Genomic DNA, 11,025 nt, shown 5'->3' on the forward strand with positions numbered 1-11,025 from the left:
CTGCCCCTCTGGAACGCACACCCTTCTTGTCAAGCCAGCCTGACAGCTCCAGCAAGAGTAAAGGCTGAAGGACTTCCACAACTGCCTCACTCCCCTGCATCCTACACCCACCGCTGCTATATCAGCATTCAAAGAAATTATGTGTGTATATACATGTGTATGTAACTGTTTAGCGCTTTGAGAGGATAAAAACGTGAAAACTGAAGCACTCCAGGTGTAAAAACCACACAACACATTTAAAAAGCTGAATGTATTTTCATTTTCAGCACTGGTGACCACGCAGGTCTGGGGCGCACAGACCCCATAACCACCCTGACCTCCGTCATCCCTCATCCTTCATCCCCCGGCGTGCCATACACCTCCCATTAGCGCTGCAGACACTCCCCGCCCCACAGAGCCCCAGCACGGACATCACACGCTCCAAATCCACCCCACAGCCCCCAAGGAGACTTTTTATTCCTCTAAATCGCCCCCATTGCTTCCTCCGCCCTGCCCCGCCCCGGAACGCGGCGCGCGGCTGCCGTTTCCGTGGGGACGCCTGGCGGGAGCGCACCGCGGGGCCAACATGGCGGCGCACACGCTGCGGGGCCTGTGCCGGCCGCGGCTGGGCCCGGCGCTTCTGTGCGCCCGGTTCTCGCAGCGGGCCGCCGCCGGCACCGAGTACCGGAGCTCCCACAGCCTGGACAAGCTGTACCCGCCGCGGCAGGAAGGAACCGCTGCCCGCACCACGGTCAGAGGGGCGGGGGGAAAGAGGAAGAGGCCAAGGGACGGCGTTTGGGCGGGGTTTATTGGTTGATTGACAGCGGGAAGGCGGGGGTTATTTAATGGATTATTAATTATGGGCGGGGTTACAGCGCGGGTGGGCGGGGTCACAGTGCGGGTGGGCGGGGTCACAGTGCGGGTGGGCGGGGTTACAGCGCGGGTGGGCGGGGTTACAGCGCGGGTGGGCGGGGTCTCTGTGCGGGTGGGCGGGGGTCACTGTGTGGTGGGTGGGGTTACAGCGCGGGTGGGCGGGGTCACTGTGCGGGTGGGCGGGGTCACTGTGCGGGTGGGCGGGGTTACAGTGCGGGTGGGCGGGGTTACTGTGCGGGTGGGCGGGGTTACAGTGCGGGTGGGCGGGGTCTCTGTGCGGGTGGGTGGGGTTACGGCGCGGGTGGGCGGGGTCACAGCGCGGGTGGGCGGGGTTACGGCGCGGGTGGGCGGGGTTTCTCGCTGCCGTGGCTGTTGTGAGGCGCGGCGAGCGGAAGGGCCGGGCCGGGCCCGGTTCGATCCCGGGCCGAGCCCGTGTCCCCGGGTCGGGCGGGGCCGCCCGAGGGGCCGCAGAGACCCCCGGGATCCCCCACACGGCCCCCGGTGTGTCCTCCAGGAGCAGCTGCAGCCGCCCGCCCTCGATATCCCCGTGGGTGAGTCCCCCCGCCCAGCACAGCCTTGCCGGGAGCCGGGAAGCGCCCCCGGGCACCGGCACCGTGTTCCGAGCCCGGCCCCGTCCCGGCTCAGCCCCTGCCCCTCTCTTCCAGCTCGCCTGACCGTGTCCTACAGCCGGAGCAGCGGCCCCGGCGGGCAGAATGTTAATAAAGGTGAGGAACAGCTGCTCCCTCGGACAAACCACCATTTTTGGTTGTTCTTCTGTACCATGTGGCAAAATATTGAGAACTTGAAGTTAAACAGCATCTTCATGCTTCTGGACACTTATTTTTCATTGTAATCACCCTGCATTTTAACAGAACTTCTGAGTCTTCATAGTGCTGGAGACCAGTGGTAACACATTTGCTGTCCCTATGAACACTTACAGGGATCATTCCTGCTACAGGTGCCACAAGGAACACCACCTCTATCCATAGATCAAATATAATAGAGCTAGCTGGATTCTGAAAGGTCATTGTGCAAGAAATTCTCAGCTTAATTCAAATAAACTTAAAATACTCCCTGTTCTGCCATTAAAAATGAGGTAGGCAGTGGCAGGCAATAAATTCTGTAGTGTATAGAAAGGCAAATGCCATGACAGGTATAAGTTTGTCTTGTAGAGTGGTGTGTAAAGATACAGCAAGAAGAGAACTCTGACCTTTCAGGAGATTCCTCATGGAATCATCCCATGTTGAAAGCCAGCAGAGATCAGGCTGAATTATCTCATGAATCTGAGGAAGGCAGGCTATGACATTGAAACAAAGACCCTGTTTTTCCTCCCAGTGAATTCCAAAGCAGAGGTTCGGTTCCACCTGGCATCGGCCGACTGGATTCCCGAAGCTGTGAGACAGAAAATGGCTCTGATGGTACCAACCCTCCCCTTCCAACCATGGTTTCAGTGTCTCAGTGTCAGAACATGACAGTTCCTATGAGGTTTCAGTGTTCACATCACGTTTTCCCATCCCTTCAGCACAGGAATAAGATAAACCGGGCTGGTGAGTTGATTGTGACCTCAGAGGAGAGTCGCTACCAAATGAGGAATCTGGCAATTTGCCTGGAAAAAATCCGGACCATGGTCACAGAGGCGATCGAGAAACCCAAGGTGGTGTCTAAGGAGACAGCACAGAAACTCATAGAGAGGTATCTTCATTTAAATGGTCTTTATTTGAGTTCAGGCTATCATGTTACACAATTTCATTTGCAGCATTTTTAAACATTTTTGTTCATACTCCTTTAAATTCCTTTTTTTAAGGAGCTACCACTCATCCATTAGATTTTAACTGCTTTGCTGGGTAATATCCTCAGAACAGGGACTGTTTTTTTTCTATCTGAAGATGTTTTGTTGGTTCATCAGATCTCAAAAGTTGAATACTTAAATGTTTTCTTTGTACACTGAGGGATCTTTTGATTTTGTTCTAGGGTGGAAAAAATGAACCGGGAACGGCTACGACAGAAAAAAATACACTCAACTATAAAACAGAGCAGGAAGGCAGATTTTGACTGAGAACAGCAGAGATCCAAGCCCTTGGCATTCCATCTTCCTAAAGAAGTGGTGTTGGCAGCTGTAGATGATGCTAAACTCATGAGCTGTATTGAATAAAAATAGCCTGACAGTGTAAATAAAAATATTTAACATCTTCTTTTGTAGCCAGTGATACACTGTGATGCTCTGTCAGTCATTTTCCAGAATTATTGTTCACTTTTGAGAGGAACTAAGAAATCTGATATTTGTCAGACGCTCTTTTTTTTAATGTTCTTTGTGTTTTTCAAGCAGCCTGTGCTGCATCAGAGCACCCTCTTCTGCTGAACACAAAGCCACAGTAGATTTCTGGGGAAAGAACAGGAAGAATAAAAGCAGTCTCAGCAACATATCTAAGTAGAAAATAGAATCTTAAAGCATTAAATTTGGAAAAGACCTCAAAGATCATCAAGTCCATCCCTTAGAGGGATGTTTCTTCCCTTCTATTTCCTTTCATCTTTATTCCTTTCAGTGGTTGTTATTTAACTAAATAAAGCCCATAATTTGGTTAAGTTAAAGCCACATCAGGAATCTGGCAGAAATCTCAGCATTAGGAGACAGAACCCGTCCTGTGAGTGCAGAGGGCTTCTGGCCTTTGAGGTGGGACACTAAAATCCTCTGGATGAGTCCTCCATGCTCGTTAGTGGACCCAGTTTAAGGAGGATGAAGCTCTGTCGTGTTCCACCACTGTCAAGTGGGATTACTGGGAAGCCCAAAGAAACCAAAATTACCCTTTTTTGATATTTGGCAGGGCCCCAGTGGCCTAATGGATAAGGCACTGGCCTTCTAAGTCAGGGATTGTGGGTTCGAGTCCCACCTGGGGTGGGGAGAGGTGGCTCTGTTTTAGGAAACCATTCCAAATTCCCAAATAAGAGAGGGAATTTGTCCCTCGGGTTTATTTGGGGCACACTGAGGTATCAGGACTCTGCTGCATCCCCTTTGGAAGGGGAGCTTTGAGCTCTCCCCTGACAGAATGTTTGCATCTGCAGAAACAGTGTTCAAAGCCCAGATCTTCCCCAAAATGGAATGCTGGGGGGATGCAGGAGCACCCCAATGCATCCTAACACCCCAGAAAGCCCTGCCCTGGCCTCTCAGCACCAGGAGCAGACACCTCATTTCACATTTTCCCCCATCAAAAGCTTTTCTGCAAGGAATCATTCAGGGTGGAAAACACCTCTGAGATTTATCAAGTCCAACCCAGCCACGTTCACCAGCCAACCATTCCCCAAATGCCGCATCCACACGTTTTGAGCACTTCCAGGGATGGTGAATCCCCTTCTTCCCTGGGCATGGGAAGCACCCTGCCAGCACCCCTCTCACAGACACAGGTGTCTGAAGCTCTGTGCTGTGCCCTGGCCTTTACAAACAAGGGAATGTCGCTGCTTGCGATGTTTTTGTGACACTGAATGTCCTCCCACCATCACCATCCAGGACAGCAACAGCCTGAGCTGAGCCTCCCCATCCCCAGGAGACCTCACTGCCAGGACCACCCACTGCTCTGGGCTCCTTTCCCTCAGATTTGGAAAACTTTGGTTCAAAGGCGTAAAGACCTGGACGAGCACTTGACACGGGAGCGCGGAGGAGCTGGGAATTTCAGGGAATAAAAGGAGATTCCGACTTTGCGCGTGGTTTAACCGCACGAAAAACGCCCGATTCAAGCCAGGAGGCGCGGGACTGAGAGCGGGGAAGCAGCAAGGAGCTGCAGGAAGGGGCGCACCGCGTTCCCCGCCGCCAGCGAACCGGACCGAACCGAACCGGTCCCGTCCGGTCCGCGCCTTCTGCGGGGCACCCCGGCATCCGCCGCGGATCCTCGGCAGGGAAAAGAAGTCACCCCAGATGGGACTCGAACCCACAATCCCTGGCTTAGGAGGCCAGTGCCTTATCCATTAGGCCACTGGGGCCGCGCACTCGCGTGTTTTAGGCGCCGTCACTTAACTCTCTGCTGGCCAGACGGGAGCGCGGCTGCCGCTGGTGAGGTTCGGGGGTCCCGTTCGGTTCTTCTGGGCCCACCCCGGTCTGAACAGTCCCCAGAGCGAGGCCCCGCTCCCCGCCCGCCTCCATCTCCCCCACCTCCCGGCGCAGCTCACAAACGCGACGTGGGGATGTGTGTGGGGGAGTGGAGATCCCCGCGCAGCCGCCTGCGCCCCCTTGGCTCCAGCGGGAGCTTGCTGTGCCGGTTTGGGGTGCAATGAAGCCCCGAACCGCCCCCAGAACGCGGCGCTCGCTCCGGACCCCGCGGTGCCAGCGCGGGGGGGCCGGACCACGGGGTCGCTGCGGCCCCGGTGGCCGAGTGGGCAAAGCATTGGTCCCGTAAGCAAGGGTCCGGGGGTTCGAGTCCAACTTGGGATACGAGAGGCTTAAACCCCCCTACCTACTCTAGCTGTGCTGTGCACACGGAAGGGGCAGTAAATTGGTATTCCCCACTGAAACACAGCAAACTGAACCTCAGCCCTAAACCCCCGTATTTCAGCCGGCACCCCTGGAAGTATGGGAAATTTCAGCCAACCTTATCTCCACCCTTTCCTTTTCCCAGGAACCGGCTTCCAGCTGCGGCCCAGACTCCGCCTGCTGCCGGTTCCGAGCTCTGGTCCACCCGCCCCCGAATGCTGCGCTCCCCAAAACCCATGTTTCTCATCTAATCCCAAAAAAAAGTTTCCCAAAGCCCACCACAGGAAGGTATTTTTGTCAGTGGTCCACTGTCCAGGGCTTGGGTAGGTTTGTTGCTTTCCAGGCAGCAGAGCCTCCCACACCTAAGAGAGAAAATCTACTTAAAAAGAAACTTCACTTTGTGTTTTACTGGTGTGGCATTACCCTGACCACAGCTGCTTTCAAAATCCATTAACTCTGCGAGAAAAGACCCTCCAGGCAGCTTTTTAATGCAACAAATCTGAGAGGGCATTATTCCAAAGGCACTTATGGAGAGGACTTTGGTCCCAGGGCAGCACAGCCAAACTGTGACCCCACTGACCAGCCCCTCTCGGAGACGTGGTTTCTGGTGGAGTAAAGCTTCCCGACCATCCCAACTTGTCCTGCTCCGGGAAGAGGTTCCCCCACGCAAGGTGAACCAGCATAAATGGGCTTGGGGCTCGAGTGCTGCTGACAATAAATACAGGATGCACCTGGAAGGAGAGAAAAATGCAGCTGAAATTCTCTGACTCAAGAGAAACCCAGCTCTGCCCAGACAAAGGTAATTAAACAACTGCAACTGCTCTGCTTTGGTGCCTTCTGGGACACCTTGAAGGATGTCCATGACCTGGCCAGAGCCATCCTTTCACTAACATCCCTGCAAAAATCAGCCTTTCATTAACACCTCTCAGCCACAGATCCCAAAGCAAAGCTGGTTGTTATCCCCTCAATCACAGCCTCACCTGAGATCTGGGACCACACAACTTGCTGGACAAAACATCCACCTTTGCACCCAAGCCTGGGGCAGTTTGTAGCTGCTCCTCGTTGTTTCCCTTTTCCATGAAACCTAAACAGGAACACTAGCTGGGAGCAGACAGTCACATCATCCCATCAACAGCAGCTCTTGGCACATGGAGAGAGCCTGGAGCTGCCATGGGGACCTCGCTGTCCCAAAACACATCATGGACCACCTCGAGCCCACTCTTTGGTCTTTCCCCGCATCAGGTTTTGTGCCTAGTGCCGCTCTCAGACAGGGCGCTGGTCTATCCACACCTCTGGATTCTCCTGACTCAGCTGGGATCTCCCACCGGGATGGGGAATGTCTCCCCACTAAGCAGCCACAGCCAGCGGCCGCAGGGACAGGAGGAGGAAGCCCAGGGCAGTGAAACGGGAAGAAAGAGCATGGAAACGGGGCTGGCAGAGGCAAAACATAGCGGTCACCCCAGATGGGACTCGAACCCACAATCCCTGGCTTAGGAGGCCAGTGCCTTATCCATTAGGCCACTGGGGCTGCGCAGGGCGCGCGCCCCGCCCCGCGGGAACGGCCCCGACCCCGCGCTACGGGGGCGTCCCGGGGCCGCTCCCGGAACGGGGCCACCCCCGGCGCTGGCGCGGGGCAGCACCGGGAGCGCTGCGACCCAGCCTGGGCTCGCGTTTTCCCTCCACTCCACGAGGGGCAGAGATGCGAGGGGAGAAACGGGAAAAGATGATTTAAAAGCGGGGGGGAAAAAAGGCCGACCACGAAGGGACTCGAACCCTCAATCTTCTGATCCGAAGTCAGACGCCTTATCCATTAGGCCACGCGGTCACTGTGCTGCAGCCCCCCAGTGATGCTGCCAACCCCCGGCATCCCCCCCGCGCCCCTTCCCGCTCCCTCCGGGGCCCCGGGCAGCGGCAGCGCCGGGGACACCGGGCCAGGGCGAGCACGGGGCTCTCTGGGGGACACAGAGCTCTGGGGGGAACACGGGGGGCCGTGGGGGACAGGGGGAATGGCAGGGGACATGGGGACATGGCTGGGGAAGGACCACCTGCTGCCATGGGAATTCTGCTGCTGGAGGGAGAATCAAGTGTGGGATTTGCTGACTGCAATTGCTGCCCTGGAGCCATTCATAGAATCACAGAATCGTGGAATATCTTGGGTTGGAAGGGACCCACAAAGATCACTGGGATGACAGCAGAAAAAAAGCGCAGAGATGGAGAGGAGGGCAGCAGAGGAAAACACAGACATATAAAAAACACAGAAGTCTCTGACCCTTTCATCTTAACTGTGAGGTCTCAGAAAAGAACGTAAGGAGCATGGGAGATCAGCAAGGAGGAAGAACCAGAAAATCCTTGGGTGCATGGAAGGCTCAGTGGGAAATGAGGACCCGGTGTGGTCTGCTGGCAAGCAGGACCGGGGCTCAAAGGAGAGCAGCCTCACCACAGCCCTCAGTCACACAGGCACTAATTCCTGATCCATTTCAGTGGGGTTGCAGCAAACTCTCAGCCCTGTAAATGAGACTAAATTTGCTACTGAGTAGCTCTGGCTCTTTGCCTTTTCTTTGTGAGGTTGGGCCCTTTCTTTTCCTCTCCCTCAAATTGCTGGATTTTTTTTTTAATGACCTCATTTTTACATGACCACAACTAAAGTCTACTCCCAAGAGCCAGCTGAGTGCATCAAACCATTAGCAATTTCTTCCTTCCAACAGATAAAATGTCTGTTTACAAAAATCCATCCCTCATTAATAAATATCAAATCAACTTCCACATAACAAATGACGTGTCCTGGACTGGTTCATAAGACACACGGTACCATTCTCCTCCTTATTTGGAATCAGGAGATGATGCAGGGAGTTTTTGTAGCCATCCTCACCTTTTCTCTTGGGACAGGTAAGTGCAAGGGGGATAGAAAACCTTCAAGGAATTCTGTTCTCATCTGTGTGAGAAGGGATTTTTGTGTGTTAACGATGTTTCTCACATCCACAGCTCCAGACCCTTTCTCTTTTGGTGCATCTCTCACAGGTTTGAGGTCTTGTCTGATGTTTTTGTGTTTCAAGTGGAATTCTCTTTCCAGCAGGGGCTGCTCCAAAGTACCTCTGCACCTACTATGACATTGTTGACTATCTGAATATCTCCTCTCACAACAAGCTGCACACGTACATTCTGCCCAAAATAAACCTGAATGAGCCTGTGGAAGTGAAGATGGACTTCATGCTGGTGGCAATTCTGTCTGTGGTAAGGACCCAAAATGAGTCTTTATAACAGGAACCTGGGCTAGTAGTAGGCCAGGGTTTGAGTCTCCTGACAGCAAGTCCACAGGGGTGAGAATCAGCCCCTTCCACTTCAGCTTTCTGCTGTTGGACAGCACTTCTGGAAGATCTGGAGTATTTTCTCCTTCTCCTTCCAGAAGTCATATCCAGACAAGCAGCTTGCTTTGTAGGAGGCTCCAAAAACCCTGCAGAATGCCTGTACTGGGCAGTGCATTTGCAGGACGCTGCCATGGAAATGTTAACAATAATCTATTATTTTTCCTAACCATTGGACTGTGCGCTCCCACTCTTCAGCCATAGGATCAAGAGCCACAAGCTTTTCTCCCAAGCCCACTTACTGCAGTCTGTGCTCCGTGAAGAGCTTCTGCATTGGATACATCTGAGAAAATCAGCTAAATATCTTTGTTTCTCCAGGTGGAAAAGCTCCAGACAGTCAGTTTTTACTTCGTCCTGAACCTGGTAGGTCCCTCAAGTGTGTTTCTCTCCTGATGTCCAACACAAAGTCTGGTGCCCAGCCCAGAGCTCATCTCTCTCCTGCAACTTCTTCCATCAGGAATGGCAAAACCCTTTTGCAACCTGGGACCCACAGGATTTCTGTAACATTTCTGAAATTGTTCTGCCCATGGATACGTATTGGTCACCCCCCATCTTCATTTTAGAGCGGTAGGTTCCCCTTTCATTTTTATCCACTGGCTTAGCAGAAATACAATGGATGCAAACTGTTGGTTATATTATAGGAAATGGGATAAACTCAGATGGCTAAAAGTTGTTCCCTTGAGCTCTCTGTAACTGAGAGCCTCCTAATTTAGATTAATGATGACCATAGTTTATACAAAGCACTTAGTGGTTCTGTAATACTGTAGCAGCTCCTGAAATATCCCATCTGGGCTGTAGCTAAAGCTGAGGAAGCAGCAGAAACCAGCACTCCTGTGGAACAAAGTGACCTCTAGTAGTGTGTGGAAAGATACAGGGCAGAGCACTGAGGGTCTGACAGAGAGATGGGCACCTCCACCAGCTCTCCAGAGGGAGAAAGGAGTGGGAGGCAGAGCCAGGAATGAGTCCCTGCCCTGGTGAGGGCAGGGAGCAGAGGGCAGAGAGCAGGAGGTGCTCAGGAGGTGTGGAGCTACAGCAAACCTTGGTCCCAAAGGGCTCATGAGCCCTTCTCCCAGCCCTGGTTTCCTCTCCTCCTGCTGCATCCCATGGCTGGGTGATGGCTCAGAGCCCTCCAAACTGGGTGTTCACAGCCTTGTTTTATGGGACTGAGGCACAGGCAGCATCTTAGGCTCAGTTACTCTCCCTGTCTGTTCCCTCCAGGGTGAATGGGCAAAACCCAGAGCTGAATTACATGGTCCTCATGCACAATGGCAGCTTCAACTCCACCCGGCCCTTCCAGGTGACCCTGACGTGCAGTTTGATAATCCTCAAGTTCCCCTTCGACACCCAGATGTGCAACTTGAGCGTAGCTTCATTCCTCTACCCAGGTACAGCTACCACCTCTGGGCTGAATTTGGAGAAGGACTAGATGAGCACCACATGCTCACAGTGGGGTTGAGGTCATATGGGACCAGGGAAAATGAGTTAAAATGCTGCCTTTCTGTCATGGCACATTTCCCAGCAACTCCTCTGGAACAATCTGGATGTCCTGTGGCAAGTCCCTCCCAGGACTGGTTTCTACAAACCAAGAGACCTGAGACCAAGAGGCTTCCTGCAAAACTTGTATTTGTTCACATAGAATTTTGCACGACTGATCTTTAAACACACCTGAAAGGCATGGAAATGGGAGGAAATTAATCGTAGAATACTAACATTGGAAAAGATTTCCAAGGGCATCAAATCCAACCGTTAAAAGGACAATTTCAGGGATTCAAACTCCAGTTAGAGTTCATCCCAACAGGAAGGGCTGAAATATAAGCAGAGGTGATGCAAAATCTTCCCAGTCCCATCCACAGAGGACAACTGCCCTAATTCACCAGATGTTTCCCCTCTGATCCACATTCCCAGAGGTCCAGCCAAGCCTCTTCACAGGGACCTTTTTAGTTTCTCCTTCATGGGCTGAGAAACCTTTCCCTTCCCTGTCTGCACACACCCTCAGCTGTGTGGGAAAGGGAGAGGAATAACTGACCTCTAATAAATTCCTAAATTCTTCAACTTCCCTCCCCCCTCTGCCTCCTGCCCAAGCAGTAACAGACTTTGTCATGAAGACGAGACGGACACCAGCTGAGATCATGAAAGACAGCCAGAGTTTCCTCCTAACTGATGGAGAATGGAAGTTCACCAACCTGAGCATCATTGAATACACAGAAGTTCTGGATGACAAAGGATATTCTGTGGTCACCTATGTGGTATGACAGCACTTCTCTATTATATTGCACTGATTTGGCAGTAAAAAACCCCAGAATATAACAAGATTATTTTTTACATTAAGGGACCAGCATTTGTCAACACATT

At 52.7% G+C, this 11,025-nt stretch overlaps 1 protein-coding gene and 4 non-coding genes across 5 annotated transcripts; 2 read left to right on the forward strand and 3 right to left on the reverse strand.

The window, feature by feature from the left end:
- The first annotated feature begins 522 nt into the window (after nt 1-522).
- Nucleotides 523-3,044, forward strand: MRPL58 (mitochondrial ribosomal protein L58). The gene is made up of 6 exons (XM_058852749.1): nt 523-730; nt 1,367-1,403; nt 1,518-1,577; nt 2,188-2,270; nt 2,375-2,544; nt 2,824-3,044. The coding sequence occupies exons 1-6, from the start codon at nt 566-568 to the stop codon at nt 2,906-2,908; spliced, it is 600 nt and encodes a 199-aa protein (XP_058708732.1). The 5' UTR covers nt 523-565; the 3' UTR covers nt 2,909-3,044.
- A 631-nt stretch (nt 3,045-3,675) lies between these two features.
- On the forward strand, nt 3,676-3,748 carry TRNAR-UCU (transfer RNA arginine (anticodon UCU)). Its single transcript has one exon. It is a non-coding gene; the product is annotated as a tRNA-Arg (tRNA).
- A 1,003-nt stretch (nt 3,749-4,751) lies between these two features.
- On the reverse strand, nt 4,752-4,824 carry TRNAR-CCU (transfer RNA arginine (anticodon CCU)). The gene has a single exon. It is a non-coding gene; the product is annotated as a tRNA-Arg (tRNA).
- Nucleotides 4,825-6,766: 1,942 nt separating this feature from the next.
- On the reverse strand, nt 6,767-6,839 carry TRNAR-CCU (transfer RNA arginine (anticodon CCU)). Its single transcript has one exon. It is a non-coding gene; the product is annotated as a tRNA-Arg (tRNA).
- A 224-nt stretch (nt 6,840-7,063) lies between these two features.
- On the reverse strand, nt 7,064-7,136 carry TRNAR-UCG (transfer RNA arginine (anticodon UCG)). The gene has a single exon. It is a non-coding gene; the product is annotated as a tRNA-Arg (tRNA).
- Between the last annotated feature and the right edge of the window lie 3,889 nt (nt 7,137-11,025).

The sequence above is a fragment of the Poecile atricapillus genome, chromosome 17 (assembly GCF_030490865.1).
Source record: "Poecile atricapillus isolate bPoeAtr1 chromosome 17, bPoeAtr1.hap1, whole genome shotgun sequence".
Lineage (NCBI taxonomy): Eukaryota > Metazoa > Chordata > Aves > Passeriformes > Paridae > Poecile > Poecile atricapillus.